The sequence below is a fragment of the Mizuhopecten yessoensis genome, unplaced genomic scaffold (assembly GCF_002113885.1).
Source record: "Mizuhopecten yessoensis strain PY_sf001 unplaced genomic scaffold, ASM211388v2 scaffold716301, whole genome shotgun sequence".
Taxonomy (NCBI): Eukaryota; Metazoa; Mollusca; class Bivalvia; order Pectinida; family Pectinidae; genus Mizuhopecten; species Mizuhopecten yessoensis.
Window position 1 is genome coordinate 625,901 of NW_018480048.1, and position 26,650 is coordinate 652,550.

Below are 26,650 nucleotides of genomic sequence, written 5' to 3' on the forward strand. Positions count from 1 at the left end.
GATGTTATACAGCGGCCAAGCTACTCAGAATGAACTAGTAAATTATAACATACTGCTGATAACGTACTCAGAACAAATGGTATCAACAAGGTCTATTGTATCAGTGTGTGGTGATACCGTACTAGTACTTAGTCTACTCAGAGTATATAATTTACCCATGATAGACAAAAGGTCTTGCAATGTCGATTTCGTATAGACCTACTCAAATTTTCGTAGACTAGACTTTCACCAAGAACATTTTACATAAATATTTGGTGCTTGATAACATGAAATTAAAGGAACGTGTGTAATGATAATGGAATAAATATGATTTTTCAGAACAATTTTTTCCTCACTACTGTACTTAGGATTAAATCATACACATCATAGGAAATAACTTAAAAGATAATTTGGTCTATTAAGTGAATGATTCCCATAGACCGACAGCATATTTCATAGTGATTGTCTATAGGTCTATGATTTCCCTAGACTTAGTGTAGTTCATAGTGATTGTCTATGATTCCCATAGACCTCAGTGTATTTCAAAGTGATTGTCGTTGGTTCTCTGATTCCCATAGACCTACAGTGTATTTCATAGTGATTGTCTATTATTCCCATAGACCTACAGTGTATTTCATAGTGATTGTCTGTGGGTCTGTGATTCCCATAGACCTACAGTGTATTTCATAGTGATTGTCTATGGGGCTAACATTCAGTTCAAACACTATTTCTACTGCATTCACGTGTTCACAATTCCTGCCTTACTTATTACAAATCACAAAAAGTTAAAATGTGCCTGGCGTAAGAAAGATGCCCTGCTCTTATACCTAAGAACTAAACAAAGTCACAGGGGTCAAGATCAAGACTGCAAACATCATGCAACATGGTCTGCTCATAAAGGAGCACTTGTATGTACTAAGTCCATAACTGACCTAAATGTAAAATCTTAGCCCAGGTCAGAGGTCAATGTCAAAGTCACAAAAAGATCATGCATCATGTTCTGCTCATAGAGACACATAGGTAAGTGAAGTTCCAAGACCCAAAGAGTACAACTTAGTCCATAAATGACCTAACTGTTGGGACGTACTAGCAAGTATAACACTATTTGCCCTGCACAACCACATGGCTGGGCATAAAAGTTGCCAACATCAACAATAATAACAAGAAGAATTGTGTAGAATGATATATCTTGCCTGTCCACACTTCATTTGTCAACAGCGATTAATTTGAGAATCAAAGCAAAACACTGCAGGTTAACAGTCGTGATGAGCTAACTGACAATATTGCTGAACGGAACAAATATCTCCAATTCAAATTAAATCTAAATGAGACTTACCTCCCCTTTTGCCAGAGCTGCAGCTTCCATTGCACACTGTATACAGTCATGTACTCCAGGGATACCCGTCACTCCGCCCACTGCCGTCACCACAGAGGGCGCGGTATTACTGGAAGGCTGTGAAGGGGTTGCTGTCTCTGAGACCACTGGGGCATGTGGAGGGGCTTGTGAGGGAGCCTGTGATTGGTCCTGAGCGGGGGTCTGTGGGACCTGTTGGGCAGTCTCTTGTACAGGCATGGCTCCAGTGGCCAGTGTCACATCAATGTGGACTGGTCGCCGTGTCCTGGGTTGTCCCTCCCCATCTCTCCCACTCTGTCCTTCCTCTGTCTGGTCCATAGCTACAGGTTCTCCGTCCCTCTGAAACACAAAACAGAGAATGCAACATTAGTATGATAGAATTGAAAGTTTGTAAAACCTGGATAATTATGAGCAGACACTATTAACATTTTAATTTCTACATGATCGTATCCACTTGACCCTAATGCTAAAGAAGTAGACTTAAAACTGACAAATGACAAACAAAATAATGTGACGCTATTAAATTGGTATGGACCCGATCACAGACATAAGAGTTATGGTAGAGTGTTGGCTATCACCCTATTCATAGTACAATTATAATGATGACATAATACTCGGTCAATGTATCATGCTGTCACATTAAGATTCATCTGGAAGATGAGAAAGTACATATTTTATTTCCTTTTGTAGGTGAAAAATGTGTATCCTACCTGTTGATCAACACCTCCATGTCTGGGGAAATCTGTGTCTCGTGTTGACAGTACTCGCCGAGAAAGGTCCAACTTTAGATCCAATTTCTCTTTGAGCAGAGAGGAAACAGGGCGGGGAGTCTCCTGGACTTCCTGTTTGAATATCAAGGGACAAATATATTGGTCTCATAAACAAACTAAGAACAAACATATAGGTCTCAAGGACAAACCTAGGACAAATACATTTGTCTCAAAGACAAATAAGAGACAAACAAACACGGCTCATAGACAAAAAGGGACAAACACATAGGCCTCAAAGACAAAAAGGGACAAATATACAGGTCTCATAGACAAACAAGAGACAAGCACACAGGTCTCATAGACAAACAAGGGACAAAAACACAGGTCTCATAGACAAACAAGAGACAAGCACACAGGTCTCATAGACAAACAAGGGACAAACACACAGGTCTCATAGACAAATAAAGGATAAATATACAGGTCTCAAAGACAAAAAGGGACAAACACACAGGTCTCAGACAAACAAGGGACAAACACACAGGTCTCATGGACAAACAAGAGACAAACACACAGGTATCATAGACAAACAAGAGACAAACACACAGGTCTAATAGACAATCAAGGGACAAACACACAGGTCTCATAGAGAAACAAGAGACAAACACACAGTCTCATAGACAAACACAAAGGTCTCATAGACAAACAAGAGACAAACACACAGGTATCATAGACAAACGAGACAAACACACAGGTATCATAGACAAACAAGAGACAAACACACAGGTCTAATAGACAATCAAGGGACAAACACTCAGGTCTCATAGAGAAACAAGAGACAAACACAAAGGTCTCATAGACAAACAAGAGACAAACACAAAGGTCTCATAGACAAACAAAGGACAAATATACAGGTCTCAAAGACAAACAAGGACAGCCATAATGACACCTTTTATTTCTTGCAAGATGAAGGACAAACCTATGTTAACACTTTTTCTTATAAGCAATGAAACAACACCAGCTAACAACATATATCCTCTTGATAAAAAATGACATACTAACACCATGTTCCCTTAAAACCAATGAACAAACATGTTTACACTATTTGGCGAATAGATTAACAATGTTAAATGTATATCAAACAATACATCAAAACTTTGATAGATCGCAGCAGTTCTCCTATTTAACACACACATAGGACATGTTAATTTAATGGCACATAATTATTTGTGTATTGTATTTATCGAAGAAATGGACAAAGGGCCCTCATCCTGCACTCGTTCAGGCTCCAGTGATGATCTTTGTGACATTATAACAAAGTACTAAAGAAGACATTGTAAAAATCAAAAATATTACATGTTTTCTACTGATATCATGCATTTATTAGCTCATAAGTAAAATACTAGTAAATAATACTTGTAAATTATTTTGATTGAATGCAAGTTAAATTTGTTAAACACCTTGAAGTAATACTATTGTAGAAAATCACAACAGTAAACATTCCCATTCATGTTTTCACCAATAACCACAATAGTACAGAATCACAATTGTTGAATTATTTAGCAATAGGCATTCCTGTTCTTTATGTTCACATCTTCCTGCTATACAAAACTTGCACAAGACTACCAGAGTTATCTCCCTTCCTTAATGTTTAGCAAAATAAATAACAGCAAAATTTATCTAGCTGTTTACCTTATTATGTGAGAGAATGTGTCAGACTCTATATAACATGTTTATCATGTCTGGGTCAGGCATGCCATAAAAGACAAGAGGCCCAAAGTGCCTGCATCACTCACCTGATATTTATCTCACACTTTCAACCTAGAGTTGTTCTCTTCTTTCATAGGGGGTGGCATGATTATCAAGCCACACTGGATGATGATAACTCACTAAGCATATAATATTCCAACTGTTTAGCCACTTAAGAGATACCAACTTACTCAGTGTTTGACATGATGATTTAATTACAGAAGACCCTCCTCCACTTACTAAGCATATGGCATAATTATTTAGCTTATATGGATAATGGTGCCCACTTATTCAGCATATGAAATAACTACTTAGCCACGCATGATGGTCCCCACCTACCCAGGGTATGACATAACTATTAAGCCATACATGATGGTCCCCACTTACCCAGGGTATGACATTACTATTAAGCCACACATGATGGTCCCCACCTACCCAGGGTATGACATTACTATTAAGCCACACATGATGGTGTGGACTTACCCAGGGTATGACATTACTATTAAGCCACACATGATGGTCTAGACTTACCCAGGGTATTGTATGACATAACTATTAAGCCACACATGATGGTCTACACTTAACCAGGGTATGACATAACTATTTAGCCACACAATGATCCCCACTTATCCAGGGTATGACATAACTATTTAGCCACACAATGATCCCCACTTACCCAGGGTATGACATTACTATTTAGCCACACAATGATTCCCACTTACCCAGGGTATGATATAACTATTAAGCCACACAACTGTCGCTACTTACCCAGGGTATGAAATAACTATTAAGCCACACAACTGTCCCTACTTACCCAGGGTATGACATTACTGTTTAGCCACACAACGGTCCTTACTTACCCAAGGTATGACATTACTATTTAGCCACACAACGGTCCCCACTTACCCAGGGTATGATATAACTATTAAGCCACACAACGGTCCCCACTTACCCAGGGTATGACATTACTATTAAGCCACACAACGGTCCCCACTTACCCAAGGTATGACATTACTATTTAGCCACACAACGGTCCCCACTTACCCAAGGTATGACATAATGACTGTGGTGAAAAAGTCTATCAGGCAGAATACCCATGATCAGCTAAAATTCACCAAAATAATCAGAACTTGAAAACAGAGACAAGCCACATAATTTTCATGAAATCATCAGAATACTTGGAAGTCCTTAGGATGTAGGAGGTTATGTCAGGTAGAGCATGCTAGGTCTGGAAGGTCCTTAGGATATAGTAGGTTATGTCAGGTAGAATATGCTAGGCCTAGAAGGTCCTTGGGATGTAGTAGGTTATGTCAGGTAAAGAAGGCTAGGTCTAGAAGGTCCTTAGAATGTAGTAGGTTATGTCAGGTAGAGAAGGCTAGGTCTAGAAGGTCCTTAGTATGTAGTAGGTTATGTCAGGTAGAATATGCTAGGTCTAGAAAGTCCTTAGGATGTAGAAGGTTATGTCAGGTAGAGAAGGTCCTTAGGATGATGTAGTAGGTTATGTCAGGGAGAGTAAGCTAGGTCTAGAAGGTCCTTAGAATGTAGTAGGCTGTGTCAGGTAGAGTATGCTAGGTCTAGAAGGTCCTTAGGATGTAGTAGGTTATGTCCGGTAGAGAAGGCTAGGTCTAGAAAGTCCTTAGAATGTAGAAGGTTATGTCAGGTCTAGAAGGTCTTTAGGATGTAGTAGGTTATGTCAGGTAGAGTAAGCTAGGTCTAGAAGGTCCTTAGGATGTAGTAGGCTATGTCAGGTAGAGTATGCTAGGTCTAGAAGGTCCTTAGGATGTAGCAGGTTATGTCAGGTAGATAAGGCTAGGTCTAGAAGGTCCTTAGAATGTAGTAGGTTATGTCAGGTAGAATATGCTAGGTCTAGAAAGTCCTTAGGATGTAGAAGGTTATGTCAGGTAGAGAAGGTCCTTAGGATGATGTAGTAGGTTATGTCAGGTAGAGTAAGCTAGGTCTAGAAGGTCCTTAGAATGTAGTAGGCTGTAGCAATAGGCATTCCTGTTCTTTATGTTCACATCTTCCTGCTATACAAAACTTGCACAAGACTACCAGAGTTATCTCCCTTCCTTAATGTTTAGCAAAATAAATAACAGCAAAATTTATCTAGCTGTTTACCTTATTATGTGAGAGAATGTGTCAGACTCTATATAACATGTTTATCATGTCTGGGTTATGTCAGGTCTAGAAGGTCCTTAGGATGTAGTAGGTTATGTCAGGTAGAGTAAGCTAGGTCTAGAAGGTCCTTAGGATGTAGTAGGCTATGTCAGGTAGAGTATGCTAGGTCTAGAAGGTCCTTAGGATGTAGCAGGTTATGTCAGGTAGATAAGGCTAGGTCTAGAAGGTCCTTAGAATGTAGTAGGTTATGTCAGGTAGAATATGCTAGGTCTAGAAAGTCCTTAGGATGTAGAAGGTTGTGTCAGGTAGAGAAGGTCCTTAGGATGTAGTAGGTTATGTCAGGTAGAGTAAGCTAGGTCTAGAAGGTCCTTAGGATGTAGTAGGTTATGTTAGGTAGAGTAAGCTAGGTCTAGAAGGTCTTCAGGATGTAGTACATGTAGGTTATGTCAGGTATAGTAAGCTAGGTCTAGAAGGTCCTTAGGATGTAGTAGGTTATGTCAGGGTGAGTATGCTAGGTCTAGAAGGTCCTTAGGATGTAGTAGGTTAAGTCAGGTAGAGTAAGCTAGGTCTAGAAGGTCCTTAGAGTGTAGTAGATTATGTCGGGGTGAGTATGCTAGGTCTAGAAGGTCCTTAGGATGTTGTAGGTTATGTCAGGTAGAGTAAGCTAGGTCTAGAAGGTCTTTAGGATGTAGTACATGTAGGTTATGTCAGGTAGAGTAAACTAGGTCTAGAAGGTCCTTAGGATGTAGGAGGTTATGTCAGGTAGAGCATGCTAGGTCTTGGAGGTCCTTAGGATGTAGTAAGTTATGTCAGAGTATGCTTGGCCTTAAGGCTTAGTAGGTCATGTCAGGGTGAGTGTGATAGGTGTGGGAGGTTCTATTGCATAGTAAGATGTGTTAGGGTGAATATATGCCTACCTTTGGTCTTGGACCCTTCTCAGGTGTAGTAGGTGGGTGTCGAGGTGAGTATAATAGGGGAGCTTCCTGACCAGGTCCAGGTGTAGGGGTGTTCCAGTTGGGAGAGTTTGGTCGGATAGTATTGTCATCCATGTTGGCCTTGCGTTCAAGGTCCTTCTGCAGGTCCTCCACATTATGCATGGTTAACCTATTGAAATAATAGATGCATATAATTTCTCAAAACTCACTAGATATTTCAAAGAAATCACAAATCATGGTTTTGTTTACATTCTGCCGATTCAACCTCAATCCTATATCAACACAGTCAAATACATACATCAATTTGCCCAAATTCTAAGATAAGCATGTGAGTTACATAGGTTATGATACTTTCAATCACACATATATATTCTGTATACAACAAAGATCTTTTCTATTCAAGTAACTCTACATTACTCACAATCTTGAAATCAGAAATTCAATATTGTACAATTTAAGAAAAATGATGTAAATGCGAAAAATAACACCGTGAAAAGGTTATACAAGGTATTCATTGTAGAAAGTTAATGAAATAGTTATACTATACACAGTTATATAAATCATATAAGATAGACAACAATAATAAACTAAATTACAGTGATAAATGGGAAGCAAAACATGAAATTACAATAATTATCAATACTTTTAGCACAAAGTTAATTTCATTTTAAAATGGTTAAGAAAATATGGCATGCAATAAGAAAACATGGATTTGATACTACAAGAGTATAGTGGGAGTGAGTATAGGATGTGATACTACATGAGTATAGTGGGAGTGAGTATAGGATGTGACACTACATGAGTATAGTGGGAGTGAGTATAGGATGTGACACTACATGAGTATAGTTGGAGTGAGTATATGATGTGATACTACATGAGTATATTGGGAGTGAGTATAGGATGTTATACTACATGAGTATAGTGGGAGTGAGTATAGGATGTGACACTACATGAGTATATTGGGAGTGAGTTTAGGATGTGATACTACATGAGTATAGTGGGAGTGAGTATAGGATGTGATACTACGTGAGTATATTGGGAGTGAGTATAGAATGTTATACTACATGAGTATAGTGGGAGTGAGTATAGGATGTGACACTACATGAGTATATTGGGAGTGAATATAGGATGTGACACTACATGGGTATAGTGGGAGTGAGTATAGGATGTGATACTACATGAGTATAGTTGAAGTGAGTATAGGATGTGACACTACATGAGTATAGTGGGGGTGACTATAGAATGTGACACTCCATGATTATAGTGGGAGTGAGTATACGATGTGACACTACATGAGTATAGTGGGAGGGAGTATAGGATGTGACACTACACGAGTATAGTGGGAGTGAGTATAGGATGTGACACTACATGAGTATAGTGGGAGTGACTATAGAATGTGACACTCCATGAGTATAGTGGGAGTGAGTATACGATGTGACACTACATGAGTATAGTGGGAGTGAGTATAGGATGTGACACTACATGAGTATAGTGGGAGTGAGTATAGTGGGAGTGAGTATAGTGGGAGTGAATAAAGTGGGAGTGAGTAAAGGATGTGACACTACCTGAGTATAGTGGGAGTGAGTATAGGATGTATATAATGGAAGTGACTTTATCAGAGGAGGTGTGGAAACCATTATGCGAAGCAAGATTAGTTATTAACTAAAGGTAAGGGTAGACGCCATCTAGTTCAGGTAAGTTACAGATGTTTGGTCCTTTACAGGTTCAGATATGGTAATGCCTCATCTAGTAAAGTTTTCTAAGGGGTGTGTGTTACTTACAACACAGGTAAGGTTAAACCCACTAAAAGTAAGGCTACATCCTCTGTAAGTAAGATACAAATTAACCAATGTGACTTCCACAGGGAGGTAGAACAAAAAAAGCTACTGGTAAGCTCATGCACCATCTAGTCGAGGTTAGTTATATAAGGATATGATACTTATAAACAGTACAGGTAAGGTTAGGCCTACCTAATTGAGATGTTCCATAGAAGTGTGGTTAACACTACAGGTAAGGCTAGGCCCAACTTATGGTAAGGTTAGGGCCATATAGTCTAGGTGATTAAGATAAGGGTGTGGTACTAATCACTACAGGTAAGGCTACGTCCACCTAATTAAGGGTACCTGTTAGGGAACTTATGATTGGCAAGGAATTCCTTTAGGAGGCTGAAACAAATAAAGCAAATCAAGCAATCACAAATCACGTTAATAATTATACCATCCAGACATGGAGAAAGAAATAATAGCAATTTAATTATAGCCCAACAGATATGCATGCATGTTGTTATTACATTGACCTAATCTATTTCCTTGACAGACTGATGTTTTGTAATCACATTGACCTAGTATGATTACTTGACAGTCAGATGTCTGTGGCTTGCATGTTAATATCACTTATCATTAATCGATAGGTATAAGACCCCAGACGTTTTAATCTTAATACTGATTATTATAAATTATTGTAAAAGTTCACGCCACTTTAAATCAAAATTTGATAACAATACCGATATTTACATCAGGGCTTTTCTGCCACTGGATATGAACACATCATGTATAATAAACCTTTACAGATTGATATGGCAGTCATTATCATTCCTACAGAATAATGGAGAAAAACTTTATTTAAGGAGCAACAGGTTCCAAATGTAAGTATACTGTAAGGATTCCAGTGATTTTTACTGTGAAAGGCTATGTGGTCATTTCAAACCGAGGCAACACTGAGTGATTGCAGGCGAGCAGATACAGCAAATCAGTCAAGCATGAAGATACATAATGGTCGGTACAGTTTGAAGATGTATGCTTTGTTCTCATGGCTGAATGAACACAGCCAATCCCTACATTTCTGTTGCTAAATGCTGCTTACGATGTTACATGTAAGCATTAACGACACAAAAAGTGCAGTATCACAGCACACAAATTCAGACCACATTGACAAAGTCCACCTAGCACGACAAACGTCCACACAGAGACCCTTAACCAGCGTATTACCAAAAACAAGTTAAATTTGTTTTCATATCATTTTCTAACCCCGTTATGATTAATATATCAAATATTCTTTAAAGAAAAAGGTGTTAGTTTGTTAAAATGAACAAATCAATATCAAGCACATCAGTTTTGTACCTTGCATCAAAGTGCATAACACTGAAACAACGAGATTTAACACATTGTACCTCATTTACGGAACTAGTGGTATACAATAGTCTAGCTTCTATCAACTAAGTAAGTGTTTACAGTTCATCTTCTCTAAAATACAGCCTACACTGAATGTTGTAAACATGATTAAATCTATCCTCACAATGTAAGTAAACATGTATATTCACTACCAAGAATTAAGATAACAGCAACTAAGAAACTACCAACTCTGCCAAATATGTTTAACCATTTCACCCCTATGCAACTTTAGTAAACTCTACCATGCATTGATCTGGATGAGTCCATTATGGTCTACAGTGGTGAAAAGAGTTAATAAAAACTTCTTTTCTATACTCATTCATATTATTGTTATAGACAATTAATTTGTTTTGTTGGGTTTATATGTAAACAGGTTTGATTTTATATATTTTATTTTAATGAGAAAACTTTAATTTCCATGGATTATATCAGCTGACTTAACCTAACAATCCCGTACCTGTCACCGATGGCCCCCTTGGGTTTCCATACTCCCAGATCGAGGTCCCAACCAAGATGATCCATGTTAATGTATGTGTAGTGGTCATCACTGTGCTTAAGCTTGCTCTCCATGGCACCATTGGCAACTAAACAAAAATTATAATTTATATTCAACCTTCAGTGTCTACGTCCACAAGTCAAAAAAGCATTGGACTTAGAACTGTATGCCACAGTATATTTGGTTTGTTTGTATTTTACGCCCTATTAACAGCTATGGTAACTTAGGGACGTGCTAAAATATAAATATGTCTTCAAATTACAAATTAAAAGTTGGAGTGCAACAAGGTAAGGATATACTAGGATGTACTACAAAGCAAAAAATAAGGCTCTGTTAAGTAAAAGGGACATAACTCGCCCAAAATCTTTGGATTAAAATTGCTCATGCATATAAAAAATATTTACTGAATGACAAGATTACGATGTACATGTACTGAGTACAAAAAGGGCTTTAAGCTATCTTATTAGGTAACAATATAAGGCTAATGGTGTATTTTCAGTGACATCATTGAAGACCCTACCTGGTACTGAATCCATTGAAACTAAGGCAACAAAAGGTTGTGGGAGGGACACAATTTTACCCAGTGTCTGAAAAATATAAAGTTGTACATTGTATTATACTACAAATATATCATTACATTTCAATTTTACCAAGTGATTTTGAAAATGAACCATTTAAACAATAGTTGCAGTGGTCCTATATACAATGTACCACTTTTCTGAGAAATAATAAAGAGCACTTGACTCAATTTGTTAATACAATTGTATGACCCTAGAGAGGGAGTCTACAAAAGACTACATGGCACACCATCTAATAAACTTCATAATAATATCTAATGTTTACCGAACACTCGGTATTTTCAAGCCTGAATTATAGCCACCATAACTTATTTTGAACTTTGACCTCTGCTTCTAGAATTTGAGAACAGCCATAAAATAACCATAATAACATCTCTTTAATCTCCCTTTAAGATCAATGAGGGGTCGAGACTCCAATTTGAACAAATATTATCATGTATTTTTATCACATTTGGTTCAAATATTTTATCAGATGTTGGAAATATAAAATGTAAAGTTTGGCAAATGACAGATTGCAATGACATGGCCAATCTACTGGAGGATGTCTAATGTAAAATGAATGGCTGGTATCACCTACCTGTGGCCCCAGTAGCAAGATGTCACCAAGACCTGCAAAACCAAGTCACAGAGTTTATTTTTTAACAAGATATGTACAGATTTTCTATTATGGTACAGTATATAACATGATGAATGCTGACATTTTCTTATATTTTAGAGGATAGACAAATGAGTGACTACCTGGAAAAGAACCAAGTTCAAATTCAACTATCTCACAATATTTCAATATAAGTTTAATGTCTGTTAATGCTTCTCTTGTGAATTCAAACTTTCCCGAATAAGTATTTTTACATCAAACTGGGAAAAATTGGAAACGTATGTATCTATTATTATTGCATTTAAATTGATATTTCAGTTGGATTTTTGCAGAAATTATTCTGTGACTTTCAATTTGAGTTTTACATGCACACACATTTATTCGTGAGAAATTCAATTTATTGTTTAAAGAAAAACAGACACGCATGTATCTTTGGAAGATATCACAGACTTAAACACAAACTTATAATTTTTGTTGTCACTTTATGTATCACTATGGTTAACACTCTATAAAATGCATGAGAAAGTGAGTTGACCAAATTTTCAAATGGATTTAATGGGCAATATATTGATTTTGAAGATCAGACTTCTTATATATATCTTTTGGACGCATAATCAGCAGGCTTAATAAATATATAAAATATTTGTATTCAAGTCTCTTTCATATGAATGATCATTTTCATGATCAGTGAGTTAAAGAATGACTGATGAAAATACGTACGTGGAAACCTCTTCCTGCCTCTATCTGAAGGTCTCCTGGCACTCATGATCCGAGGGGCATCCTTGTGGGGACTTGTCACACCCTTGGAATGGAAGTCAGCCAGCTCAAGGGCAGACAGAGGCCGCTTCATGGGCAGGGCCTTCATAGACTGTTATAAATAATGATATACAGAGGCAGGGCCTTTACTGACTGTTATAAAGTATCAAATACAGAGGCAGGGCCTAAACTGACTGTTATAACATATCAAATACAGAGGCAGGGTCTTCACAGACTGTTTTAAAGTATCAAATACAAAGACAGGGCCTCTATGAACATACAGAATAAAATACAGAAACAGGGCCTTTATTGACTGTTACAAAGTATAAAATACAGAACCAGGGCCTAAACTGACTGTTATAAAATATCAAATACAGAGGCATGGCCTTCACAGACTGTTATAAAGTATCAAATACAGAGGCAGGGCCTTTACAGACTGTTACAAAGTATCAAATACAGATGCAGGGCCTTCACTACTGTTATAAAGTATGATATACAGAGGTAGATTCTTCACTAATTCTTTAAAAGTATAAAATACAGAAACAGGGCTTTTAATGACTGTTACAAAGAATAATATACAGATAAACTTTGTATTTCATTTTATCATTATTAACTGTGCTTTTAACAAAGTTCAGTGTATAAAGTCTTATTACCATGGCAATGAGCAGTTCATGCAAGAAAGCATGCTCAATTTATGCAATGTTTATATGCAGACAATGATTACAATGATTTGACCATTGACACCTTGATATGACCTTGAGAGTGGTACCTGACAAACGTTTTAGTCACGTTTCCTTAATCTATGAGATTTAAAGCCTTTTTGACTAAGAATTCATTACCAACAATCAGCTAAATATGGCAGCAATGTGTCACATTAAAAGCTAAGACCGTTGTTTTTTCCCCATGAAGACCTTACATTGATCACTTCATCCGAGGACGGTATTTTTTGAGTTCTGTTGCTCAGGTTGAGACACTGCTCCTGGACCTTCTGTAATAACAGCTCCGCCTGGTCCTCATACAGACGTTTCAGCTCACCCTGAAAAAAACCCAGGTTTATGTCAATATCTAACAGGGCTTTCAGTTTGACAATTGTTATTTATAGCAATTTTCAAAGTCTAATAGAATTTCCCCTGAATTTTCAAAAGATATGTAAAATAGATCTGTCTTTTAAAACCCAAGAATCAAGGCTCATTTTCGGGAGACAAAAACATTCTCTAAATGGTCTACTAAAAGCCTGATCCACTATCACACCAGCTAATATCAATATAACCTATCATCATTCTATCTCTCCACTAAAATATAATCTGAAATACACGCCCCTCCACAATAGATTATACCTGACATATACACTTATTGTACCTAACCTACAGTCCGCGTATACTTGACCTACTCCTTTGTCCTCCACTACCGAGGACACCCTGGCTATCTTCTCAGCTATTAACGTGTCACCTGTCCCGGTCATGATCAGATTCATCACACCAATGTCTTTGGAGATGTATTCAAAGAAGGCAGGCACTATACACAGTAGTTGTATAACTTCTGAGGCCAGCAGACACTTGTAGTCACTGTATCTGGAAATTTCGAAACAGATGCGTTTTTCATAACTTTGATATGGAGTATTTATTAACTCAAACAGATGACATTGCAATTAAATGATGTTTCTGACTTCTCTGAGATGAAGTCAGGTAAGTGAACACAAGTAACATGAAAATTTTATGACACTTTGCCAGCAGAAATTTGAGTGTGGAAGGGCTATGAACATGACGTTGACCTTTGACCTCTGACCCTGAAAACCCAAGGCACTTCCTCAGGTGAAAAGGTTTACATGTGGGAAGTTGATGTTACAGTGAAAAGACACCATCTCCAAAAAACTCTTTCTACATCTTTCTCTTGAACTTTGACTTCTGACCCAGACTAACAACAGGCACTTTCCTCAGACCAAAACGTTTACACATGTAAAGTTTTAAGTTATTAGATGCTGCAATGAAAAGACATGACCTGGAAATGGTTGCGTCACCCTCTCATGAAAAGTTAAACATGATACTCTGCCACCTTGAGGATCCCCGTACCACTGCCAAACCTGTAACTTAGTGTTGGAAACTGTTTTTCTGGCATGACTATAGCTCTGATTAATCATTTCTGAAAAGATAACCATACCTTGCAGGACTTTTATGAGAAATAACTAAGATGAAATAAACAAAATATAATCAGTATTCTGAGTGAGAAAAATATCAACAAGCCCGGGGTTCTAACACCTGACTTCAAATTGTTAAGCTATCCCTATAATCAATTGAGCTACCTGGTATACGGAAGTGTCCTGACCCAACTGTGCTACAGTTATCTCCAAATGGAAGTTAAAGGGAGGTTACTGTATATTTGAAAAACTACAGTGCAGTGGGACGGGGATTTTTTAAGTGTAAAAATGGAAAGTCTTCCTTAGAAAGTTTTCGTAACATTTCATTAGCTTCTTCCCAAAGCATGGAATAATATGCCAACTTGCTTGATTTACAATCTGTTACGCTATAACTTTATCGTTGGCTTGCGTTTTTGATGGTTGACTTACAATGTGTTGAGCTTTGACTTGATGGCCGTCTGCTTGGTGCTGGTTGACTGGCTTAGTTTCATTAGTTCAGAAATCGTGTAGAAAAGGCACAAGTACAGTTTGTCGTACAAACCACCATCCTGATAAAAAGGAACAAGGGTTAAAAATACAAGGCTGATTTTGATTGTTTACTGATTTTTACTCTGAGTTATTGTCTGTAAGAGTTCATATTATCACATTTTTATTCCTTTAATGTGCATCGATAATTCTAGAATGATAAATTCTCAAATTTACCAAAATAGGGAGTTTTGAAGACCTCCCTTCTCAAGTTTGATGAACATTTTCTTGGTAAGAAATTGCCAGACTTACCTCTCTGTCATCCTTGTCTATCTTAACGGCAGCCAAGAGAACACAGACCACATGACAGCGAACGTCCCTCGGTAGAAGGAACAGATCCATCGTGTACACTTTCCTACAAGTGTACGCAGATATTGACAGGTGTATAAAGATTTCAATTCAACAGGATTCTTTGACTGAATGGCTGAAGTTTCACGCTTGCTTTACTATGATTGGTTTTGAATGAAAAATTCTGACATTAATTTAAAATCTTCACACATGCAACACTTACCCTAATTTACTGAGCTTGGCCGTATCTAACGTCTCCTTTACCAGATGTGTCGGGAGCACGAATTCTAGTGACGTCTGGAAAGTAAATCCAAGACAAATACATTTCTATTACAACTTAAGATTTAAATAGCCATTACTCATCTCATGTACCTCTCCTCCCAACTCAATGGTGACAACTGGTAGCTTTACAGCACATCACAGAAAAAGTGTGCAATGTTCACCTCAAGATTATCTTCTACTTTAAAACATTTTACTTGTTTAATAAGTGTTTGAGTTAGCAAAATGATGAAATCAACATTTTCTATATTTAGAATTTCTGGAGGTTATTACAAACATGCATTCCTGTGCAATTTCATGTGACATACATTCATTAATCATGTCCTAATTTATAAAATAAGAGCTAGTAATGACGTAGTATAGGGTGATAAACTATGTTTTCTACGAGGATTATAGCTGATGTTTCAAGTACTCACCACCAGAAGTAGTAACAACATATTACAGCGCTCCAGGTCTGTCGGCCGGATCTCCAGCAGGTCCTCAAGGAACGCCTGGCGATACTTCAATACCTGGTACTCCCTACAGAAACAAAATAAAACATTCCTTTTTATTATCTTGAAGATATTTCTTAAGAAATAACTGAAATTTGTATCATTCTTGATTTCATACATCGAATATCAAATGTGTCAATTAAATAAGTTTGAAAATACAATGCCAGTTTGCTACTGTTATACATATGCACAAGGCAATATTCTTCATACCGGATACCTGTAATATTCTCAATAATGTACAATACTAGAGAAAATCAGAGGTGTAGAATTAACGAAGGTTACAGTAACTGTGACTTACCGATTTGTGTATTTCTTGTCTATGACTAGATCCTCTTGTATGTTATATGCCACATATTTGAGCCGTCGTCGGTCCGTTTCTGAAAAACAGTGCATAGTGTGAAATATTGCCAGAGTTCCTGGAGAAAAACCACCGACCAACAGCCAGTACCTGGCAACTGCCCCACATAGATCTCGAACCCGCGACCCAGTGGTAAATAGTGGAAGCAGAATGTCAGATGCCTTATAACCACTTGGCGACCAAAGTCCCATCCCTTCGGTGGGTGTGTAATGCTTGTGTGGTTGTATTTAATAAAAAAAAATGAACAAAGATTTGCAAAAAAATCAGAAAAACAATTATATCAAGTTTAATCGAATCTTGATATGAGAAGAAAATTTGGGCTGTCACAATGTAGTGGACACCCAGTTTATGACAATACATAGGCATATCGTCTCACAATACTAAAATGAAAGACATGTATTGCTGTATCACAAAATATTCCAAAAGATTATTTATGTATATGCTAGCTTTTAAGAAGAGATCATAAATTAAATTTTACAAATATTGTCAACAACAGTCCTGACACTGTTAACGGCCCAACATTATTGATGGTATTACGGATGTTGCGGACACCAATTTATGTGTGGGGGTGGGCGTTTTGTTTTATTGATTGTCTTACCTATGTTATGAGCGCCGTTGGTGGGAAACCTCCTCATTACATGAGTAGCCTGAAATGATCATAGACAGCTGTGGTTCATATCAATACACACACATAACCTGTCAAATACTGATATCACATACACACAGATAACATACAGCAAAAATTTTTATAAAGGAAAAAAACCCACTTCCATCAAATGACAGTATCTAAGAGTAAGAAATGAAGGTAATGATTTGAAACTTCTATATATATATATACAAAAGGCCCCAGTGTGAAAGGTTTTTGGAACATTTTCACATTATTTGTCAATGTCACCTTGACATTTGATCTCAAGATCAAGAGGCTGAGGTACATGTGAGCCTGAAATTTGTTTGATTTACTTCACAATTGTCTTTGACAGTATATGGATTCTAATCGTACGATTGCCCTACCTTTTCACCGAAGACGCCATTGACCTCAATCTTCTTCAGGTTTGATGGTACAAACCATTCCTTGGCCAGCTTGTGTCTCTATAAAACAAAAGTCTCATCAATGTCACTGCTGCAACTCGTTCAGGTGTATCACTTTACTTGCTACTTGAAAAGCTCTAATAGTATTTTAGCATTTATACTTATCAAGCAATTGGCTAAAGTAAAAGCATGTGATATATATAAAAACAAGAGGCCCATGGGCCTTAACGGTCACCCGAGTCCTACAGTATTTATTTTTGTTGTTGAAATATGTACCAATTTGAGTAAAAAAGTTCAATAGCAGCCAAATTGTATTTCTGATTGACCCGAAAAATAACAACACTTTGTCATGACCATGAGCTGATCATTCCTACCAACTTTCAGTTCAATCAACCTAGCAGAACTTGACTTTAAGTTTGAAATAGTTTTTCAAAATGGTGGCCATATTGGATTTCCGATCGAAACGAAAAATAACCAACACTTTGTCAGGACCATGAGTCGATCATTCCTACCAACTTTCAGTTCAATCGGCCCAGCAGAACTTGACTTTAAGTTTGAAATGTAAAATGTTAACGGACGATGGACGACGGACAACGACGGACGAAGACGGATAGCAATAGGCCACTTGAGCTAAAGCTCAGGTGACCTAAAAAAATCTCATGGAGATATACTAAAAGAAAGCTCATTTATTCAGAAATCAGTTGAGTCATACAAAATGGCAACTTACTATCTGTGATCTGAACATATAATTGATACATAAAGTAGAAATTTTACCTTGGCAACAACTGACCATAGTGTCATAATCGCTCAAACGATTTCTGTTTCTTTCTTAATAACATTTGACCCCATGTCTTGTGTGTCCTTTTGAGTGGGTAAAGTTACTTTGGCCAAAATGTTTAATAAACAATTCCTAAACAAATATTCAACAAAATTATCATGACTCTTAAAGCCTCATGGTTCTATATAGGTCATTTCATACTTAACATATCTGACTCCTGTATGACCCTGGAAGACCGTCAAGGTAATAAATTTGAACAAGTTACAGACCAAATATAATGATTCTAGGCTTTAGGGTTCTATATAAGAATTGATTAACTTAGGAAAAGCTAACAGATGGATAAACTATAGATGTTGCTCCTTTACTTAATTTGAAGCTTACAGGTTCAGTATCAAGCTTACAGGTTCAGTATCATACAAGGTGAGCTAAACACCACCAGATAGTTTAAATGATACTAGGGTACTGTACAGTCACCGTTAACTTACAATAGGGTGCTCCGTCAGGGCGGAGTCCTGGAAGAAGTGTTTCACCTGAAGTCGCTCAGCAGCTAGAATGATACAAATCAGATTATTAAACACTCAACTTGTTTTATTTTTACCTTTTTAAATTATTTTTACCTTTTTAAATTTAACATATTTAAACCTGGTGACCTTGAGTGTGGTCAAAGCTCCTTGGAACAAACATAATACCCCATCTATCCAGCAAGATATAGACCAATTATCGTGTCAGTTTTGAATATATTTCACCTCTTTGACCTTTAAAGTGAGTCAATGTCATTCAGTTGAACAAATCTGATATATCTACAAACAATTATAATCATCCACCTCAATAATATGAATGAACAAGCAAATGGAAGTAGGGGGGAGAGAGATTTAACATTACTGAGTGTGCGTGTTCATTAAATGTTCATCAAATCAAAACTATTAACAGACCAAGTAAACTACCAGGTCCCTCAAGATTAACAATACTAAAACAGACTTACTAAACTGCCAGGTTACCAATGATCAACAACACTAAAATGACCACCCACATAGCTATATAGCTATATATATAGACATGTCACTAGAAATAATCAAAACTGTCCAGATGTGTTACAATAGGCCAAGATATACTTGAACTGGACATCAGAGATCAACCCAGTCCAGATGTGTGACAATAGGCCAAGCTATATTTAAACTGGACATCAGAGACCAACCCAGTCCAGACGTGTTACAATAGGCCAAGCTATACTTGAACTGGACATCAGAGATCAACCCAGTTCAGATGTGTGACAATAGGCCAAGCTATACTTGAACTGGACATCAGATATCAACCCAGTCCAGATGTGTTACAATAGGTCAAGCTATACTTGAACTGGCCATCAGATATCAACCCAGTCCAGATGTGTTACAATAGGTCAAGCTATACTTGAACTGGACATCAGATATCAACCCAGTCCTGATGTGTTATAATAGGCTGAGATATACCTACCTGAACTGGACATAAGAGATCAACCCAGTCCAGATGTGTTACAAAAGGCCAAGCTATTCTTGAACTGGACATCAGAGATCAACCCAGTCCAGATGTGTAACAATAGGCCAAGCTATACTTGAACTGGACATCAGAGATCAACCCAGTTCAGATGTGTGACAATAGGCCAAGCTATACTTGAACTGGACATCAGATATCAACCCAGTCCTGATGTGTTATAATAGGCTGAGATATACCTAATAGGCCAAGATATACTTGAACTGGACATCAGATATCAACCCAGTCCAGATGTGTTACAATAGGCCAAAGTCCAGATGTGTTACAATAGGTCAAGCTATACTTGAACTGGACATCAGATATCAACCCAGTCCAGATGTGTTACAATAGGCCAAGATATGCTTGAACTGGACATCAGATATCAACCCAGTCCTGATGTGTTATGATAGGCTGAGATATACCTACCTGAACTGGACATAAGAGATCAACCCAGTCCAGATGTGTTACAAAAGGCCAAGCTATTCTTGAACTGGACATCAGAGATCAACCCAGTCCAGATGTGTGACAATAGGCCAAGCTATATTTAAACTGGACATCAGAGACCAACCCAGTCCAGATGTGTGACAATAGGCCAAGCTATATTTAAACTGGACATCAGAGACCAACCCAGTCCAGATGTGGTACAATAGGTCAAGCTATACTTGAACTGGACATCAGATATCAACCCAGTCCAGATGTGTTACAATAGGTCAAGCTATACTTGAACTGGCCATCAGATATCAACCCAGTCCAGATGTGTTACAATAGGCCAAGCTATACTTGAAATTGCCATCAGAGACCAACCCAGTCCAGATGTGTTACAAAAGGCCAAGCTATACTTGAACTGGACATCAGAGACCAACCCAGTCCAGCTGTGTTACAATAGGCCAAGCTATACTTGAACTGGACATCAGATATCAACCCAGTCCTGATGTGTTATAATAGGCTGAGATATACCTACCTGAACTGGACATAAGAGATCAACCCAGTCCAGATGTGTTACAAAAGGCCAAGCTATACTTGAACTGGACATCAGAGATCAACCCAGTCCAGATGTGTAACAATAGGCCAAGCTATACGTTGACTGGACATCAGAGACCAACCCAGTCCAGATGTGTTACAATAGGCCAAAGTCCAGATGTGTTACAATAGGTCAAGCTATACTTGAACTGGACATCAGATATCAACCCAGTCCAGATGTGTTACAATAGGTCAAGCTATACTTGAACTGGCCATCAGATATCAACCCAGTCCAGATGTGTTACAATAGGCCAAGATATACTTGAACTGGACATCAGATATCAACCCAGTCCTGATGTGTTATAATAGGCTGAGATATACCTACCTGAACTGGACATCAGAGATCAACCCAGTCCAGATGTGTTACAAAAGGCCAAGCTATACTTGAACTGGACATCAGAGACCAACCCAGTCCAGATGTGTTACAATAGGCCAAGATATACTTGAACTGGAAATCAGAGACCAACCCAGTCCAGATGTCTTACATTAGGCCAAGATATACTTGAACTGGACATCAGAGATCAACCCAGTCCAGATGTGTGACAATAGGCCAAGCTATACTTGAACTGGACATCAAAGACCAACCTAGTCCAGATGTGTTACAATAGGCCAAGATATACTTGAACTGGACATCAGAGACCAACCCAGTCCAGATGTGTTACAATAGGCCAAGCAATACTTGAACTGGACATCAGAGACCAACCCAGTCCAGGTGTGTTACAATAGGCCAAGATATACTTGAACTGGACATCAGAGATCAACACAGTCCAGATGTGTTACAATAGGCCAAGATATACTTGAGCTGGACATCAGAGATCAACCCAGTCCAGATGTGTTACAATAGGCCAAGCTATACTTGAACTGGACATCAAAGACCAACCTAGTCCAGATGTGTTACAATAGGCCAAGATATACTTGAACTGGACACCAGAGATCAACCCAGTCCAGATGTGTTACAATAGGCCAAGCTTTACTTGAATTGGACATCAGAGATCAACCCAGTCCAGATGTGTTACAATAGGCCAAGATTTACTTGAATTGGACATTGGAGACCAACCCAGTCCAGATGTGTTACAATAGGCCAAGCTTTACTTGAATTGGACATCAGAGATCAACCCAGTCCAGATGTGTTACAATAGGCCAAGATATACTTGAATTGGACATCAGAGACCAACCCAGTCCAGATGTGTTACAATAGGCCGAGATATACCTACTTGAACTGGACATCAGAGATCAACCCAGTCCAGATGTGTTACAACTACTTAATCATACAATGGTACTAACATTGTAAAAAACTAAAACACTGACAGGTTAGTAAGGGCCCCGTCTTGTGGCAATATATTCCCCATAGTCATCAAGAAGCAATCTGCCCATATAGCTGAGCTTGACATTTGACATTTGGACTTCAAAAAGAATCGCAAGGAAGCAAAATATACATTTTACATGTACTATGATGGGAGTCTTGTTTCCTTACACCTCCATATTTGCTGGGCTAACAGAAATGTAAATACTGGTGCAATACTCATTTGTTAGCTTTGATTTGTTTTATTTCACCTTATATACCTCCTACATCAAGAGCCAGGGTCAAAGTCAGAGATCCACTTTGTCTTTGACCTTTGGACCCAAATGACCTTGACCATTAACCCAATGACCTTGACCTTGGGTCAGATGACTCCTTGTTTAATTCTGATCAACTTTGCTTCATCATGTCATAACAAAATGTTTATCAGTGAAAAGATGCAAATTCGACCTTGACCTTCGAATCTAATGACCTTGACCTCGACTTTTTACCTCAGTGTGTCTCTTTGTTTGATTCCGAACAACTTCGCTTCATAATGTCATAGCGAAATGTTCACCAGTAAAAAAGCTACAAAATGTGACCTTGACCCCTGCCTGATGACCTTGACCTTTGGTCAGTTGACTCTTTGTTTAATTCTGATCAACTTTGCTTCATGATGTCATAACAAAATGTTCATCAGTGAAAAGATGTAAAATTTGACCTTGACCTTTGAACCTAATGACCTTGACCTATGACCTTGATTTTTTACCTCAATGTGTATTTTTGTGAACGTAACATCTTGACCAAGTTTCATGTACATCGGTCAATAAATACCAAAGTTATCAGCCAGGAACAGAATTTGTGGACGGACAGACAGACAGACAGACAGACAGATAGAGTGATTACTATAGGGCACCCGTATCTCCGAAATGGCGCCCTAATAAATCAATTAGAATCTTGTTTTTTTGTATTTACTGTTAAACCATTCCAAGGGAAAGTAGTGGAGGTTGAGAAATAAAATTTTGTTTATAAGGTTTACAATCAAAGCTGTAAAAGATTTGGTTTCTAAAACTATCACAAAGGATAAAATACGTCTCTGGATTACATACAAGTAACTACAAATCACTGCAAATGAAGGTGATCCATTAATGTTTCCAGGTAAAATGTCAAACCTGAATTTCAGTTTCAGAGTTTTGCACAGATCCTTAAGCCAGGTGACTTCTACACAGGCTAAGTTTCTATATACCGGTGTCAGTGATTACAGGTGTCAGTATAAGTGTTAGTAACTCTAATCCTTTTTCATTCCAAGGCTCAAATCCTACGGGATGTGTCTGGGATGTTTTGTTTATTGTGAGCGACTTATTACTGGTATTTGTACCTGATGACTATGAAGTTAGGTTGAACACTTGAGCAGCGTTAAAAATGTTGACCCCAACCTTCCATGTTATCTATTAATGGATTTTCTTGGCAAGGCTTTTGGGGAAGGCAGGGTAGAGTGGTTCTTATCTAGATAGTGAACAATGGTGTGGATAAATATGGAATACGACTAAAACACTGGGGTTAACTCCTAGGTGCTCTGTACAAAAGGAGCTGTCATCACATACATGTCGTATCTACATGCTTGTAACCCAATTCAATACATCAGACGACAGTTCACACAACCACTGTGAAACATTACACAGGCCCAATGTCACACAAGCACAGCGTCTCTGGAAACTGACTCCATCTCGCACAGGGTACCATACATTAGACGCCATATGGCAGTACCACAATGTACCAAACAACCATTCACAGTATAACAGTGTACAAAACAACTAAAGCCATGTCACAGTACCACAATGTACCAAACAACCATTCACAGTATAACAGTGTACAAAACAACTAAAGCCATGTCACAGTACCACAATGTACCAAACAACCATTCACAGTACCACAATGTACCAAACAACCATTCACAGTATAACAGTGTACCAAACAACCGTTCACAGTGTAATAGTGTACAAAACAACTAAAGCCATGTCACAGTATTACAGTGTACCAAACAACAGGCACCATGTCACAGTAATACAGTGTACAAAACAGGTAACATGTCACAGTATTACAGTGTATCGAACAACAGACACCATGTCACAGTATTACAGTGTACCAAACAACAGACTCCATGTCACAGTATTACAGTGTACCAAACAACAGATGCCATGTCACAATATTACAGTGTACCAAACAACAGGCACCATGCCACAGTAATACAGTGTACAAAACAGGTAACATGTCACAGTATTACAGTGTACCAAACAACAGACACCATGTCACAGTATTACAGTATACCAAACAACAGACACCATGTCACAGTATTACAGTGTACCAAATAACATACACCATGTCACAGTATTACAGTGTACCAAACAACAGACTCCATGTCACAGTATTACAGTGTACCAAACAACAGGCTCCATGTCACAGTATTACAGTGTACCAAACAACAGGCTCCATGTCACAGTATTACAGTGTACCAAACAACAGACTCCATGTCACAGTATTACAGTATACCAAACAACAGACACCATGTCACAGTATTACAGTGTATCAAACAACAGGCACCATGTCACAGTATAACAGTGTACCAAACAACAGGCACCATGTCACAGAATTACAGTGTACCAAACAACAGGCACCATGTCACAGAATTACAGTGTACCAAACAACAGGCACCATGTCACAGTAATACAGTGTATCAAACAACAGGCACCATGTCACAGTATTACAGTGGACCAAACAACAGGCACCATGTCACAGTATTACAATGTATCAAACAACAGGCACCATGTCACAGTATTACAGTGTATCAAACAAGAGGCACCATGTCACAGTATTACAGTGTACCAAACAACAGGCACCATGTCACAGTATTACAGTGTACCAAACAACAGACTCCATATTGCACAACCACAGCATTCTGATCTATGTCATTACCACACAACCATCCATTCTCATACATGATCTTATTAAGATAATAATACTATCACTGTGATCTAGTGTTTATATTGGTGAATATATGATCTATACATCCTATTTCTGCCTTAGTTAACCAGTCAACCCTAGAATGTGTTGTCTACTGAATTACATTTCATATAGCTATATTAGCAGTACACCAAAGCGGGTAGGTAATACATAGCCCAGTACATCACATGATTGTACATGGACAAGGGTGTATAATGCATCACAGGGATTATGGTTGTAAAGTTGCATTGGTTGGTGTAAAAAATATTGAAAATTACAGTTCCGATTATTTGGGAGCAGACATGTTTTTCATTACCGACTTGAAACTTGGAACTTTTTTTTTCATTTTGGTTGGGATTTTTTCTTGGTGATGATGCATGCCTGTGTTTTGATTTGATTTAGTAATTTATTTATAATTTCTCAGAAAAAACAACTAGTGTTGTTGATTTATGTTATCAATACTTGATAGTTATGATAAGAAATGAGAATAATTTTATGTTAAAGGCAATCAATCTTCTGACCAGGTCAGCTTAAAACAATTTAGCTTATAGCAACATGTTAAGGTGAGGAAACTTGATACCTGTATGTACAACCATGTTGTCTGTTTAGTCGAGGTACACCCCTTTGTCTTATAAACAATCTACAGGTGCCAAAACAACCGCCACAGAACTAACACCTATGTTTACCTTAAACAAAACAGATAAACATTGATACATGTATTATATGCATGAAAGCACAACCCTAGCCCTATTGAGTTTACCAATAAAATATTGTCTTTGTGTCGTGTGTTTACCGTGTGACTGGGAGCAGGTATGTCGTTAGTCCAGGTATATAATACAACTCTTAAGTTACACCTTTATTACCCGTTCAGTGACCTCATTATACGTTGATCAATCCTATAATTCTATATTAATGTAATATTAACTGTATCATCTTACAGGTTATTACATTCCTGCTCCATTGTAACTGTAATCAATACTATAATATATTTTTTTTATATCATGACTTCGGACCCTGTTAGATTAATCAAGTTATACTTTCAAAATATGTTGAAGACTTATAAAAAATAAGACACATTTTTCAATGTGGCCTAGCTATTGTGAACTATTTGGAATGTAAATTAAACTATAAAATGATAATTGGTTGGTTTTCATGAATTTCCTTAAGAGTAATGCTGTTTTAATGGAGACATCTGATCTCCAGTCTGGTGACGTCAATAATTAATTAAATTATTAAGAGTTTGATAGGGTAAGTTTACTTTTTATAACGACTGTAAAAAAATACAACACAAATTTACAATATTGTGAGATCTTGTATAATCAGAATTTAATAAAGGCACTAGCACTTATAATCTAAAAGAAAATCTGAATTGGTATGCAGGGCATGGTTAGCAAACAAACTCTTTGAATGCCTCTATAGATATACCTTATTTGCTGTAATAAGCACACTGGGGCATAAAAAATTGGTTGAAGGGGGCACTTATTATGATCACAAAACATGGGTTTTGGCAGTTTGACTTAACTGTC

General features: G+C 37.7%; 1 protein-coding gene across 10 annotated transcripts in view; it reads right to left on the reverse strand.

Annotated features, from left to right (window-relative positions):
* The window catches only part of LOC110442803, a 67,836-nt gene that overhangs the window by 25,948 nt on the left and 15,238 nt on the right, over positions 1-26,650 (reverse strand). For 8 of the 10 annotated variants that reach the window (XM_021486597.1, XM_021486593.1, XM_021486601.1 and 5 more), the window contains exons 6-23: positions 18,805-18,866; positions 17,524-17,601; positions 17,111-17,159; positions 16,453-16,531; positions 16,080-16,182; positions 15,608-15,681; positions 15,349-15,451; positions 15,001-15,119; positions 13,828-14,008; positions 13,354-13,473; positions 12,402-12,549; positions 11,664-11,695; positions 11,029-11,095; positions 10,470-10,596; positions 8,966-9,007; positions 6,825-7,011; positions 2,044-2,175; positions 1,316-1,672 (exon numbers count right to left, since the gene is read on the reverse strand). In XM_021486597.1, the coding sequence (XP_021342272.1) occupies positions 1,316-1,672; positions 2,044-2,175; positions 6,825-7,011; positions 8,966-9,007; positions 10,470-10,596; positions 11,029-11,095; positions 11,664-11,695; positions 12,402-12,549; positions 13,354-13,473; positions 13,828-14,008; positions 15,001-15,119; positions 15,349-15,451; positions 15,608-15,681; positions 16,080-16,182; positions 16,453-16,531; positions 17,111-17,159; positions 17,524-17,601; positions 18,805-18,866 (2,060 nt within the window). Of the gene's footprint in view, positions 1-1,315; positions 1,673-2,043; positions 2,176-6,824; positions 7,012-8,965; positions 9,008-9,961; positions 9,983-10,469; positions 10,597-11,028; positions 11,096-11,663; positions 11,696-12,401; positions 12,550-13,353; positions 13,474-13,827; positions 14,009-15,000; positions 15,120-15,348; positions 15,452-15,607; positions 15,682-16,079; positions 16,183-16,452; positions 16,532-17,110; positions 17,160-17,523; positions 17,602-18,804; positions 18,867-26,650 lie in introns of all 10 variants that reach the window. The other 2 variants (XM_021486595.1, XM_021486596.1) reach the window with 2 other exon arrangements.